The sequence below is a fragment of the Anopheles arabiensis genome, chromosome 3 (assembly GCF_016920715.1).
Source record: "Anopheles arabiensis isolate DONGOLA chromosome 3, AaraD3, whole genome shotgun sequence".
Taxonomy (NCBI): domain Eukaryota; kingdom Metazoa; phylum Arthropoda; class Insecta; order Diptera; family Culicidae; genus Anopheles; species Anopheles arabiensis.
Window position 1 is genome coordinate 65,778,952 of NC_053518.1, and position 15,497 is coordinate 65,794,448.

General features: G+C 44.2%; 2 protein-coding genes across 6 annotated transcripts in view; one reads left to right on the forward strand and one right to left on the reverse strand.

Annotated features, from left to right (window-relative positions):
* The window catches only part of LOC120900919, a 286,191-nt gene that overhangs the window by 183,831 nt on the left and 86,863 nt on the right, over window positions 1-15,497 (reverse strand). The window lies entirely within an intron of this gene.
* The window catches only part of LOC120900920 (fasciclin-3), a 98,819-nt gene that overhangs the window by 79,759 nt on the left and 3,563 nt on the right, over window positions 1-15,497 (forward strand). For 3 of the 4 annotated variants that reach the window (XM_040308524.1, XM_040308525.1, XM_040308526.1), the window contains exons 3-9: window positions 6,756-6,870; window positions 6,946-7,157; window positions 7,258-7,386; window positions 7,463-7,672; window positions 7,749-7,927; window positions 8,003-8,264; window positions 15,110-15,155. In XM_040308524.1, coding sequence (XP_040164458.1) covers window positions 6,756-6,870; window positions 6,946-7,157; window positions 7,258-7,386; window positions 7,463-7,672; window positions 7,749-7,927; window positions 8,003-8,264; window positions 15,110-15,155 — 1,153 coding nt within the window. Of the gene's footprint in view, window positions 1-6,755; window positions 6,871-6,945; window positions 7,158-7,257; window positions 7,387-7,462; window positions 7,673-7,748; window positions 7,928-8,002; window positions 8,265-12,123; window positions 14,906-15,109; window positions 15,156-15,497 lie in introns of those variants that run through there. The other variant, XM_040308527.1, reaches the window with a different exon arrangement.

Consider the following 15,497-nt stretch of genomic DNA (forward strand, 5'->3'; position numbering starts at 1 on the left):
GGAACATAGCTTTCCACCAGTAACCATCCCCTTTTGCCTCATCTATCCCTGGACGCTGATCAAGTTGATTTCCCTTTCTTCCCTTTCCTCTCAATAAAATGGCAAAAAAGTGACAAAAACAGCTTGGGATAGAATTTCGGTAGCAGCAGTAGCAGTAACGCCTCGGGACAATTTCTATCCATTGATAGTGCGCCCGTACTCGTTCCCACAACCTCTGCTGCACTTGCTGTAACTTTGTTGCAGTGTGGTCCTTTTCTGCCTTTCTCGCTTCCACATTCTCCCGGTGGACTAATAATAGCGAGAGATGGTCTCGGGGAGCATCATTCAACGCTATCCCTTCGTGACTTTTTTTTGTTGTTGCCCCACACCATCGCTCACTAACCAACGTGACCGAATATAGAAACTGACATTTTATCCCATTGTGTCTCTCTACGTGTTTGTGTATGGTACACTGGTTGCTCCTGGCTGTGCGCTTTCCACCCCGCTTCCCATCATTCTTCAACTCGCACCCTTTTTATCCCACCAGCCACACACGTGTGGGACAAACGATATATCCATAATGCTTTTTCGGCCCCAAAGCTAGAAGCCAGAAGCAGAAACCGAATCCTTTTTGACACTAGTATCCTCCCACTGCCACAGCATCCACACCATGGGAACCGCTCTTCTTCCCGGACTGGACCAAACTCCCCTTTCCCCGAGAACAAAAAAAAAAACCCACCACGAAAAAGCTGCACGCGAACTACAATAAATTTTATTTAACTGACAGCAAATGACAGCGGCAAAAATATGATACGTAGCTTCTACAACTACCACTACTACTACTACTGCTACTACACGGATTGTGCTGGTGGTGACTCGTTGTACACTGCCCTACTTACAGCAGCAGTGGCCCGCCGTGTTGTACGCCACAGATTTCGGTGTCCACTGGTTCGTGCTCGGTCTATTTTGCGATGCCCTTTTTCCTACCCGAACAAAAAACTTTTGGGGGTTGTGTGTTCGCTTTATCCCCACCATGCTGGCGGTCAGATCGGTCAGTCGGTCAGCGAGGAGCGAGCGGGTTGTTGTGGTGGGTGGTGTATAGATATATCTCATCTTCCATCCATAGCAGCAGGACGACGCGCAGCAGCGGCAGCGAAACCCATCGCCTACAGCATCGAAAGGATATTTCATTTGCCAGTCTTTCGGTGTGTTGTGTCCACCCACTATGTGTGGATGGGATGTGGGGGTATCTGTTGCCTAGTGGTTCGAGTGTGCAACTGTTTCCTTCCCTACGGTAGCGCTGCGCCGCGCGTCTCTTGCATTACGGCGACAGTGCGAGCCCCAAAAGCCTAGTCCCGGAAGATGGACAATATTACATAGTGCGCGTGTGTTTCCATCTCCCCTGTGTTAGGGATGAACTCCGTCGGCACATGTTTGTATCCACCCTAACTCGCGCATTCCCTCTCCCTCTAGTTCTAGCTAACATCAGGGTCCCGTTTTCCGCGCCTGGCTCGTTACTGGCGCATTCTTGACGCCTGCGGGAGAAAATAGGGACCAAGCATTGTTGCGCACTTCGTCGGATCGGAGGAAGCAATTGTGCGCTCAAAACTTTCTCCTCTGGTGTAAAACACACATCAATGTTCGATGCGCTGTGATGGCGGCGAAGGCATGCATTCGAATATGCTTCGAATTAGGAAGTGAAACGATGGTACGCTTTTGGGTGATTTATGGCGGACGGAGCCAATCCCAAATTTGATTTTAGTTTGCTCAGCAAAAAAGCTAAAAAGCTCAGCTCAGCTAATTCACGGCAAAGCATTCGAGTAACTTTTAGTCCATTGGAATTGGAGTATGTATTACAGTGGGAATACTGATACGTAACTAATTAGATTAATTGAAATTCTTTGTACTTCGTAAGGAGTCATCCATAAACTACGTAACACATACTGGTCACCAGCGAAACTTGGTGTTCTAATGTTGGTGTTGTTTTGTTTTTGTAATTATTTGTTTAGATGATAAGGAGCCATTCATAAAATACGTAACGCTCACTTAGGGAAACGAAGCAGAAGATATTGAGCCACGTAAAAACGATATGCTTTAAATTCAAATTAATATTAAAAAGATTTCAATACAATTTAAAAAAAATGCTTTGCCTGCAAAATATATTCTATTACGTTATATATGGAGGTCACTTAAGAAGCTTTTTTATGTATTTCTTATTTCACTTGTAAGTATTTGATCTCAATTGAACGAGGCTGAGTTACAAAAATGAATAAATTTAAAAGATTTCACATCAATTATGATCTTGTTAAAGCCAAACTGCTATCTGGAAGATAGGAATGAAAATGCCCCATAATTGCTTAGTAATACTCTGTGCCAATTGTCGCTGTCATTGTTTCGCTCAACTATTTGTCTCATTAGCGCTAGTAATAATTAATTAAAATTTGTCCTGAAAATATCTCATTATTGCAATGAGCCAATGAGCCGCAACGATGCAATTTTTCGTGTGCAAACTCTCCCCATTTTACATTTCGATCGCTGGCGTTCTTTGTTGGAGCTGAAAATTCCCAGAAAGGTTGCTCCTGCTGCTGCTGACATGCTGCTGGTAATTATTTTCTACCAAACAACAAACCAATGCGAGCTCCTTTGTGCGAATCAAATATCAATCAATGAACGATTTTGTCGGTTTTATTTTTCGACATATTAATAAAACACACCCACACTATGTATGCTGCCTCCGATCGGGTATGGAAAGCTCCCAATTACACGGCAACATGCAATTCCATTATAATCCTTCCAGGCCGCGGGGCAGCAGTGCGCCCGGCGAGTCAATATCACGCGACACGAGTAAACGCATAACGAACGAAAGTGGGTTCGTTTGATGTTTTTGTTTTCCTCAGTCCACTTGTCACATTTCTGGCCCAGGCAGTCTTCTCATAAACGTGGAAACTCTGTGGCGCGCTCTTGGTAGACTTCATTCTACTGCTGCTGCAGCGAACAACAATATATTTGGTTGGCAACTGCAAAAACAACAACGCAGCACCCAACACGGAAGCAATAAGGCTTTTTCCAGTGCTTTCCTTCCTGCAACTGAATTGCACTGTGACGGCAGTAGAGAAAAAAATTGGGAAAACGCGGCACAGTAAGGAACGCCGATCCTCATCTCATACGCGAGCCATCAGAGGCAACAGTAGAGTCTGTGTGTTTTGGGTATGAAAATCGATTGATATTGCAATCGTTCCCTAGGACCCGGGCGCTGGTCAGTTCGTCTAATAGTCTCCCGTGTGACCGTCCCCGGACAAAGAGAGAGAGAGAGAGAGAGCGTTCACAGAAGTTCATCGAAAAGCAGCTAGACGCGAGCGCGCTCAACGGTGAAAAAGCCTACAAGCGCGTACAGCGCGGAAATGCACCACCAGCAACACGCACACAATAAAGTCATTGCAATCTTTTTCTACTCTTCCACCCCTTTCCTCCCCCCACACAGAGATGCCATTTGTTACACAGGGGCCTCGTTTTCCAATTTCATCACAACGGCAGCCCTCCGGGGGGGGCGCTGTCCTTGTCGTGTGCCAGGTTGTTCAAACAATCGATGGAAATGGCCGATGTAGCTGTAGCTGGACGGCAACGACGACGAAGAGCGTGTATATCCTTGTTGTGTGTGTGATCGCCAATAACCCATTGACCATGCACTGTAGTTTCCCACGGATGGATGGTAGGAAGAAAAAAGAGCCCCGGAAAGGCGTAAACTGGGCAAAGAAAAACGCTTTTCCTCGTAGTGCTGTTGGGTCGGGTGTACGATTGGAATGCCAGAAAAAGGGAGGAAGCACGCACACACACCCAATGTACAAAGGTTACACGCGACTAGCATGCTGATTGTGGTCTTATACACGGGGTTGTCGTTCGTCGTGCGTTCGCACAGGATAAAAATCGTTTTCGGTTGGTGTGTGTGTGTGTATGTGCCTACCAATTCGCAAACCACCATTTGCTGCCAGTTTGGGAAGTAGCAAAAAAGGGGAAAAGAATGCGCCCATCTCTGGGTGGGCTGCACAAAAACCACGCAAGACTTGCTGCAATCGAAAGCACTCGTCAAAAAGAAAAAGCTTCTTTTGCCATTGGAGCAGAGTCGTGTCGGTCGTATACAGCTGTTAGAATGCTCTGCAGTCATTTCGGGAGAAGACACAAAAAACCTTCTTCACTAGACAACAACGGAAAGAAGATAGAGAGAGAGTGTGGGACACAGATAAGAGCAAAGGGCACACAGCTCTAGCGCCCGCAAAGGGATGAAAATGTAGTCAGATGTGTACGTTAGCCAGCAAACAAGCGTTTTTTTTTGCGAAAGGGATCAGACGAATTGTGTACCAACGACTACAACCAAGTACCCCAACGAAGAAAAAAAAATGCTGGACACACTTCAGAACAAAAAATAACACACCAAACCGGCATAGAAAGCGACTTAATGGAAGAGAAGCTCCCTAGCAAAAGCGCACAGCTCCTCGCATCCACTGAGAACGGGGTCAAAGCAACATCGTGTTCGGTATTCATCTCGATCGCCTTACGGGGTCGGTCCGGGTGGAAAATGGTTGTGTTATCCCTTGTGTAAGGAGAGACTATGTGTGTTGCCGATTGGGAAGATCGTTTATGTATGCAAATAGGAAACTGGAGGATACTAATGGCTAGTTGAGCGCACTTTTTTTTTGGTATTTTTGTTCGTACGTTTTATGATTCAAAACCTTAAAAGCATAGCATATGCTTTGCTTTTCGCGGAATTGAGAGCTAATCTCTGGAAATTTGTTTTACTTCGGCTAAATGTTTGCCAAGCTTTTGTGCCAGAAACTATCATGAAAAACCCCTTGCATTGTACTCTATTTCAACAAACCATGGCATGTTCAATCAAATGCAACTTCTCTTACTTTTGTTGCTCTTCAGCAGTGCTTCCCAAGGAAAGATCGATTTGGGACAGCAGAAAATCTACCTTTTAATCAACTTAATTTTTAATAATTTGGACTACTTAAAGCTGAAACCTGTTTCCGCAGTAGGTTGAAAACGGTTGGTTCGATTGGTCTATTTAAGCTATACAAATGTAAGGAAAATTGCTGCAAATTTGTACTTATTTCAAAGCATATATTAAGTAAACCGCAATAACACTTCCTTTCTTTTGTGGGATCAAACTGCTAGAACGGCTTCTATAAAGCCCACATTACAACAATCATTTGTCTCCCACTTTTTGGAAGATTGCTGCTATTGTTTCACCTTTTTCTTTCGAAGTAAATTAGAGCTTTTAAAACAATTGCATCATTTCATTGAGTTTTCTAATGAGAAGTAGTTTTTTTCGTGCCGAAAAAGTAATGAAAAGAGGATAATCATGTTTATTTATTCATAGGATTCCTAATTCTAATTACCGGGAACGAAAATTTAAGCAAGAAAACATCTAAAAAACGAAAAACGAAGGGCTGCAAATGATCAAAAATGAAAAAAAAAACACTTGAAGATAGCAAATGTTGCTGAGAAGCAGTCGCCCCAAGGGTCTTGATATGTCCATGATTGTCTTCAAATAGAAATACCCTGCCGATAAGGATGTCCGTCAATTTCCTCAGCATTAACACATATTTTTGTTAGCTCATTCCAACCATCCATTTTTAGCCCCGAAAACCTCTTTAAACATTTACATGGTTTTACAGTTTTTTTCTCGTTTAGTGCACCCATTATCCTTCAACAAAAGCATAATTTAAAATGCAAAATAATCTCATCAGCAAATTCATTCAGAGCGAGCTCTTTTGCTCCATTTTTCTATCACATAATCACTCATTGAACTAGCACAAAACACACACAAAAGAGTGTTTGATTATAAAGCACACCACCTCTAACGCGTCTAATGCAAAAATGGCTGCTGCAAATGTTTTGACTGCATCGGCAATTTCATGTAACAGTCAGAGAGTGTGCGCGATGCTCTCTACCCGTCCCGCCACTCTTCAACCATGAACAAGCAGCAGCACAAAGAACAAAAGCTTTAATTAACTAATCAGTCTCGACGATGATGATGGTTACGGAATGATAACAATTTGGCCCAACTCGTGGGGTGGTGTTTGAAAGAGCATAGATACAGCCACATAGACACGAATGTTGAATGTGCTGACATGTAGGATGGGGGTGTAAAGGAAAGGAAGGGGCTGTTATGCTGATGTTATCCTTGCTGCCTAAAAATTCCCTTGCGCTCGCTCGCTATCTCTCTCCTACACCCGCCGGAAACGTCTCTCCCCACCACACACACACAGACAAAAGCTCCCTTTTTCCATTACGCGGGAAGCCGTGATTTAATTTTTGCGGATGAGCTACAACTTTTGCCGATGGAAGAGGATCTAGCCCCAGCCCCTGATGGGTGGCCTGTGTGTCGGCCCGAGCCATCATTATCATCATCCTACGATTATCTACAAATGAATCATCACTTCAGTGAGTTGTAGGCAATTTTAATTAGGGATTAGACTGAAAGGAGACCTGTGCAGGGAGAGAGAGAGAGAGAGAAAGAGTCCATGATCTGCGTGAAATTGGATTATTTAGTTCGGATTTGGGTTATCCTCGAGCGTTTGTTTTTTGTTCTTATCTTCCTATTCATTTGGTGTGGAAATCCGATCGAAATATTGTGATTAGATTAATTAGCAGCAGCAGCGCGGCATTGAATTGTAGATATTGAAAAATGAGGTGCTGTTTTGAAAATCGCAATATTCCAATTATTCTGATTTGTTGGACTAATTTATTTTTATTTCTGTTCTCTTCACCTACAGCCACCACCACACACGCACAGGTTGTCGACACAGAGCCACGATCGATCACAGTGGTCGAGAATCAGGAAAACGTTGAGCTACACTGTCGGATAGGCCGTCCGGCCCAACTTTGCCTGTAAGTGTTTCAAAGTTGCAAATTTGTACTTTACCAGCTAAACTGATCCTTTCGCTCGCTTCTCTTCCCACACAGCATACGGATGCCCGGCCTCAATGATCAGATTGCGCTGAGTCCGACGGAAAAGTCGCCCGTTGCCGGCTATCACTACCACGGCGAAGGGCTGGACAAGGGCTCGTGCGGTGTGCGCATCGACCGTGTCACTGCCGACAATGCGGGACTCATGAACTGCACACTGTTCGTGGACGGACGAGGGCTGACCGGCTCGATCGAGATTGTAGTAGCATGTAAGTACACGCTCTAGTTGAGGTGGGGGGAAAACAGCGAGAAGCAAGAATTAATTTACACACACTCTCTGTTCTGCATTTTCTCCCCTTTTATTATTAGTCCCACCACAACAGCCCGTGATTGAGGTGGTCCAGGGCAATTTGGCCAACGTGGAAGTGAACAGTCAGCTGATGTTCCGATGCACGGCGGAACGCGGCAACCCGGCAGCAAACCTGTCCTGGTTTTTGGGTACGTATCGAGACCAGCTGTAAGTGATTTCTGTAACGACGCTATTAACCGGGCGCACTTTGTTTCTTCCCTGCAGACCAGGAACAGATCTACGAGGGTGTACAGTTCCCGGAAGCGCCAGAGGAGTACTATGACGAGCGCTCCAACAAGCATATGTTCACCGCGACCTCCACCCTGAAGCGCGCCGTTCGTGCGGAAGACAATGGCAAACGCTTGACCTGCCAGGCACAGCATCTCGCCTATCCGGAAGGTGTTTCGCGCACGGATCTCATCCTGGACGTAAACTGTGAGTGGGCGCGCTGATGCTTCTTCAACCAAGGAAGAGAATGACTAAAGCTTTTCTTTTTCTAAAACTCCAACAGTCCAACCACAAGCCCTGCCCGACCAGGTCGTCTACGGACTGCAGCTGGGACGTACGGCTACGGCAAGCATGGTCATCAAGGCGAACCCGTCGCCCCACGTCATGTGGAACATTGACGGCACGGATTACCATCAAGGCACGGAACAGGGCCGGTACGCGGTACCGATTCCGGAAGCTCTGGTAAGACAGCTCGACAGTTTCCTTCCCCGTTCCAAGCAATGCGTATTAACACACATCCGGCTTCCTTCTTTGCAGGGCAACAATCGCTACAACGTGTCGCTCACCATCGCCGGCCTGACGCTGGAAGATCTGTCCAAAACGTACGTGCTGCGCGCCTCCAACAACTTCGGCGTGGAAGAGTACCGCCTTACCCTGCGCTCGCAGGACGAAGTGTTCAGCGAGTCGAGCAGTTTCGGCACCGGCGAGATCGTCGGGCTCGTGCTGGCCGTCGTGATCGTGCTGCTCGCCGTTGCGCTGATCGTGGGAGCCCGTGCAACCGGCAGATGGTGCTTCCGTGGTAAGTTTAACCCGATTTGAAGCGCAGTGTGCCATTTATTTTTGCCAACGATATCGCGCCAACAATACACACAAACAAACGCACAAAAGCCCTCTTTTGGAGGGGTAAATATAACTGCACACTAATATACCTCATGCCTTGGCGGAAGTAAACTAACCTCAAACAAACAAGAAGCACACAAGCGCGAGAGAACGTGTGGGTTGTGTAGCACCCCCTCGCCCCAATCCGTCCCAGTAACAAGCAAAATGATTCCTTACCGATAACTTTACATACTCCATCAAGTCTCACAAGCACACAATACTGCAGGCGAGCGCGAAGTACCGTAGGTTGGGAGAGAGACAGACAGACAGAGTAACAAGACCGCATGCCTCTCTGTAAGGGTCACAAGTAAGTCAAGAAATGCAAGCTTGACAGAGTCATAACCACCGCCTCCAGTGTGTTTTGTCCATCTGCATCTCACGCTCATAAAAGCTTTGCGCCTTAAAAAGAAGAATTGTTTCGTGTTGAGTTATTTCGCTTTTTAATTATTGTTTAAAAACTCTTCTCATTCATCATGGATTGAGTTTGTATGTCACAAAAAACATTCCATTTTTGCCTCATGCGCTGTGTTACACAGTTGGAAAAGAAACATTCCCTCTTGCACCAAGCAGCGTCGGAAGCTTTTCCCCATGCACATCCCTGCACACAACCTCCAATCACATTTGAAAGCGAAAAGTACACCCAAGAAGACAAAAATATTGGCAAAGAATGTCATATTGCACACATGGCTGAAGCTGCACACCAGCACAGCGTCACCCAAACACGCGCTTCAGCTGCATTCCGTTTCACTTGTCTCGTTGGTTCACCTCCTTTGCCCAAACCTTTCTTACGCTGAGAGAAATTTGCTCCCATTGTTTTTTTTGTTATATTTTCACGGTATTATGTTTCCCATTCCCAATAGAACGCATTTCCTCGAAATTCTCCCTCCCCCTTAGCAATGTTGTGTGTGTGTGGTACATGTGTTTCCTTGAATTTACCATGTTCATATCTTTGTTTTCGTGTGAAACGGATCCTTTAACCGTCATTCTTTTCTTTTCCCCCACTTTCCCATTTTCTTTCTCTTTCTCTCTCTTCCTGCTCTTTCTCTCTACTCGTTTCTTCTCTATTTTTCTCTCTCTCCTTACAGTCAGCTTGTATCAGTAGTAGTCGTTACAGTAACGCATAGAGTAACACTACGAGAACAAAGCTCACACACGATGATGATGATGATGTCGTATCCAAGCTGTGTGTTTAGTAGTAGGGCAAAATGCCGTTTTTGTGTTTTAGAAGTATTTTACTCTCCCCCTCACCACACACACTCTCTCACTCCGTCCAAATGTATACAATCAGTGTCGTGAAGATGTTACGCGTTACACAAACCCATCCATACATACTCTAGCGATTAAGCGATCACGATAATCTTAGACAAGAAAGATATACAACCTTTTGGTAGGCTTTTCTGTAATGCAGCTCTCGCTCTCTCTCAAAATGTGTTCAGTTTAGGAGGGGAAGAAACAAAACCCCCCGCGTGCCTTTGGTGTCTCTCGTGATGGTGGTGTGTACCACGGCGATGTGTGTTCTCACAGTAATGTATTGTGTTGTGTGTCTGTGTATGTGTATGTTGGTGTCAAATGAGATTATAGAATTTTCCTCGTACTTATCACAGCACTGCTGGATGTAAAACAAGCAAAGACAAATCGTTACAAACTTATTACTCTCCCTCCCCATAAAAGGGGACAAGATATGCTAATGTTTAAAACTGCCTACCCGAGCTTTTAAGCGAAGCAAAGCGACCAAAAGACAAACTGTTATAGAAATCACACACACACACGCGTGCGCAACCATGACAAAAGTAACGGCGGGAGAGTAATTAATTATAGGCAAGCGCAAGTATAAGCGCAAAACCAACCTCCCTTTTACGCAAACAAAACAGCGCAGCGCAAGGAGTGGCAGCAAAAGCAAAGCACCATTGTAGTCGCCTAATGAGTAACAATGAAAAGAAAAGCATTATTTTAAGCTTAAGCTAATTTATTCCGACTAGTTCTGGGGCAAAAATGCTCCTTTTTCCCACTTCGCTCTAAAAGTAGTACTAGCAGGAAGTTTAGTAGTGCTGCTGAGAGGAGAAAGTTTAGTGCCAGGTCTGGAAATGGGTAGAAAAGCTGCTTTTAAATTCATTCGTATGATAATTAGATCTGTGTTCTGACGTAGCCGTCTACTGTGCATTTAAAGCACCAGTTTCTCCTTTGTACCGGCCTGCACTGGGTAGAGAGAATTGAATCGTTTTAAAAAGCAATTGCGTACAGTCTCTCTAAGGATTACTCTTTCTATTAAAAGAAAAAAAAGGTGGTATCTGTCCACTTTTTACTCTCTCCGTTAAGTGTGCGCGTGTGTGTGTGTTGGTTGTGTGATATGTATCGTTCATATTCAAATTGGCTTCAAATGGATCGTAGCAGCAGCAGCAGCAGCAGTACCAGTACAAATGTGTGTATAGATTTAGAAGATAAGGGGCAACAGTGTTAGGCTCACGTGAAGTAGATTGCCATTAGTAGATTTCCTTTTTTTGGATACATTTTGCTTTCATCTCAAAAGGAAAGCACTTCGAGAAAAACAAACAAAAACAACACAACAAGTACGTAAGAAGAAGCTGTGAGTTAATGACACACTATCAAGGGAGATGTGGATGGTATAAGGCTAGAGAGAATATCAAACGAACCGAGGGAATGCGAACGTCCATGACATTATAAAACTCGTCGAATCTATATATCCCAAGAATCGAAACGTGTCCAATCAAATCCGAAACTGAAACTGACGATGCAAACAGAATACTGCTTGCGTGCGTGTGCGTGTGTGCGTTGGGAGAAGAACAACCCTTCCGTGTAAACCCCCTCAACAGCGTGCCTGTGCGCTGTTGGCCTGCATCTAACGATCAAGAAACAGAAAGGTAGGGACACGTCCTCAAATGAAAAATGCAAAATGCACCACTCCAACTACAATTGCCTCTCGCTAGCATGCTGTTTTAATACAATTAGAATCCAATTGGACCAATAAAAGCGCAACGGATTTTGAAGCAGAAAACCCGTTTTTTTGTTTTAACTTTAAATTGGCATAGGTCTTTCACGTCGAAGCCTTAAAAGTTTTGTGAACGAATGCTGCTACCTACCACGTGGTGGCTAATGTGGTTTACCTGGAGAAAAACAAAATGTTACCAGTTTCTATGCTGGTGCGCTACCGCTCTTGCTACTACTACTACTGCTACTACTGAAACTACCACTAATGCTTCATATTTAATCAGATGCAAAATTAATTCTGAACAGCATTCAACGACTGCTTCTTTGCTGTGTGCTGTTGTACCTTACAATCTCTATCTCTCTCTCTATTACTTTGACAAGACTTAACAAGAGCAGAGCTAAACTTGTCCACCTTGACACAGAAGGATGAAAAATGCAAAGCACAAGCGCTGCCGTGTAAAATGCTACGGCACGTCCAGCGCATATCCTTTTACTTTTGTTGCAAGCAATATCGTTGGAAGCAACGGGAAAAAACAACTCTCGCTCACACATTTACCCCGGGTGAATGTGTAGGATGTGTATCTGTAGCGAAAGGAGTCAATCCATATTATCCCGCTTGAGCAGAAAGGGGCGTGCGCCTGGACGCAAACCAACAAAAACCAATTAATGCGTGGAAACAAAGACCGTCAAAGACCAAGAACAAAATAGACCGAACAAAAAAAAACCAGACCACCCCTAAGACGCTCCCTCCAAACAAACCAACCCCACACACCGCTGTTGTGCTAGATAGAGAACGACTGTGTCCTGATTCTGTTTCTTGGTTGTTTTTGCAGGCGCCTCCCTCAATACCGATATCAATCCGGACTCGGAGGCCCAGATTGCGCCGCACCCGCACGACGACGAGATTGACGAGCGGCTGCAGACCCAGGACCCGGCCGCCCACTACGTCCACGAAGGGGACGAGCGGCACGCGGCAGCGACCACCAACGGCAAGCACGAGAACGGCAAGCAGGCGGCGAAGCAGCAGCCGGTGGCCGCCCCGATCGTACCGCCGCCGGCAGCGGCCAAGCAGGAGAACGGAAAGTCGGCCGACAGCAAAACGAACACATCGGTGTAGATTTCTCGCCACCGCGCACACCAAGTCCTCCACTTTACACCCCAGGATGTATCTGCTTATTTAGCACTTGTGTAAGGATTGTGATTGTGTGTTGAGGGAGAAGGACAGAGGAAGGAGGAAGAAGGCAAAAACCGCGGTTGTTGTTGTGCATGAAAAGAAATATTAGCACCACGATGGTGGTGGTGTGTTCGACATTCATTCAAAACCACTTCCGGCTTGGGCGAACGAGAAAAAAGTGCGTAGAAAAGAAGTGACGCCGGAAGTGAAGATGACAAGAGAGGAGAGGATACGACAACAACAGCATGAAGAAGAGGTGAACTAATTAACGACTGCTTTCGAGAAGAGGCGAGAGAGAGAGAGTGTGTGTGTGTGCAGAAGAAAAGAAACATTAGGCCATGATTGAAGGACTAGACCGTCAATTTCGGAAGAAAGCAAGGCAAAGGAACCGAAATAACAAACCGTTCAAAAGCAAAAAAAAAATAGAAACACAAAATCACTCGGCAAGACACAACAAAACAAGGCTAAGAGGAGGAGCACAGGGCGCAGCACAAAAACATCTCCATGGAGCATGGAAATTAAGCGGGGTTTTTCCCCGTCGTGCGGCGCCGGGTTCCTTGTGTGAGTTCTAGAGGAAGCTTTTCCTCTGCTTGTTGTTGTTGTTTTTATCAATTTCCTTTTTTTGGTCTTACGTCGAGTGGTGGGAACTGTTTTGGCATACAAACAGATAGCACGAGTCCTGCTGCTTCTTATACGGATATGATTGGCTCCACGCTTTCTCTTATTTTCCATCGTTGATTAAGCCAGGGGTGATTAATGCAACCCAAACAAACAAACAAAAAAACCAACACACACACACAACAGGAGATGCGTTCCTTTTACTCTGCTTTTCGTTATTTGATTAGTGTGTAGGTAGCGGCAGCGGCTGCTGCTGGAATTGTTTTGTTTTGCGATCGTCACTAACAGCATAATGATTGAAATAATCGAATCTCATTGAGAAGCGAAGGGCGCGCGAGAAGCAATTAGCAAAACCAACGAGAATCCTTAAAAAAATGAAGGGGAAAAAGCAGATTTTACCCAATTTCGAACCTGGAACTGCGTGCGTATGCAGCGGTCGTTCCCTTAACAAAACATGGCAGAAAATTTTAATTGTGAAATGTTTTTTTGAGCGAAGGTGTAGCGCTACCCGAAATGTGAAAATCCTTAATGTTGATTTTAGTATTACTTAAAGTAGAACGATACGAGGGAAGGAAGTGCGTAATGTAATGGAAAGTATACGTATAACGAAAATACGACAAATAGAAAGAGAGAAGAGAGTGAAAGATGGCAGTATCGGCCGGTATGAATTCCAGTTGTTGGCAGTTTTTGGCAGCAGTACGAAATTCCACACACACACACACACACGCATACAAAAACCCTAAAACAATTCATTCGAACAGTTTTCTTACAGTAAAACCCCGTACTTAACGGAACATTGAATAAACTTAAATCTTTTGAACCCCAAGACGGGATTGTTTAGTTAAGTGAGTACAGTACAGTTTGACCCCAAGACGGGATTAGGTAATAAGGACGACACGATAACGAATGCGGAAGGAAGAAAAGGACGGTAATGATCGTATGTGTCAACAGGAAGCTAATTTAAATAGTGAAAACGATACGATATGTGTATTTCATAAGCACAGCGGAAATGTGTTGATCTTTTCGTTAGCGGTTTCGATTAAGCTCTAAACTATTTGCACAAAGTATGCATAATTGCGGGAGACGGCAGAATTAGAAGGACAGCAAAGAGAGAGAGATAGAGAAGCGGTTATGAGTGGTTATGAGAATGTTCTGCAAATATTTTTTATAAAAAAAAAGAAACAAACAAGATGTCACCTACTGCTGCTCCTGCACCCTTATTTAACACCTTTTTCCCCGTAACTTTGTTGCCGGTGGAACCAGTAGCGTGTGACAAATGTCTTAAAAAAGACCATATATTAGATTTTATTTCCACTGCTAGAAGGATCTACGACCGTAATTAGATGCTAATTTAACGACTATAGGAAGGAGCTGCAAAATATCTTTAACGCAAAACAGATTGTGTTCAAATTTTAACAGACTACAGCGTGCGCAAAGCATATCAGAAAGACAATGGATATTTTGCACATTTTGCAAACAAAATCTCTTCTATACCCCACTCGTTTACATTACGAATCTCAAGGAGCTGTTTCTTGTATGAATTTTACATCAAATAATTATCATTCAAATAAGCGAATTCAAATTACCAATCATAGAAGCAAGAACAACAAAATCACCCATTAGGTTTTATTTAAACCAACAACGCAACGCGATCGATAAACTGCGCGAACACAATCAGAACCGCACGCACATAGCGAAGTTAACAAAAAATCACGCACGAAACTGTGCTGAATTTTTTAAACCTTATTTCTCCGTTTTTTTACATACTTTCATTGTAAATATATACCTCCAAACGAATAAACAAGCCTCTACAAACCTCTTAACCTCTTTCTGCTCTTTTGCTTGTTGTTGTAAATCACTGTGTGTGTCTGTTTGGTTGAATTTGGGGGGAGACAATTTGTTTGTTTAAATGTGAATAATATTCCGCACATCGACACACTATTTGGATGACAATATTCGAAACTCTGTAAGCCTTCTGTTAATCACTGTGGTTGATATTGTGTTTTTTTTTCTTATTTCATTTACAGGCAAAAACAGCTCCACCTCTACCAGTGCAGCGAAAATCGGTGAAACGTAAGTATTGTAGCGTAAGCGACGAACCCCATTGGAAGGAAAATTCAAAATCATTTCAAACTGTGTGTTTTGTTTTTATGTGTGTGCAATTAATGTAAAAGTGGATAGAATTTGTAATGTAACACTCGGTGTAGTTTCGCTTGGTCGGTGTCATCTCACGTTCTTCATTCCAACGTTTACTTCATCCTTTCGTTTCCGTTTCTCAAAACTCATCTCAAAAACCAAAAGCGTTCATAATACATGGTGTTAAGGTTCAATTGGTCAGCGTTCTAACAAACTTTACTCGTAAAATGTACAAAAAATCTATTTACCTACCCCTCTTCTCTCTTTCCTTCTCCTCCC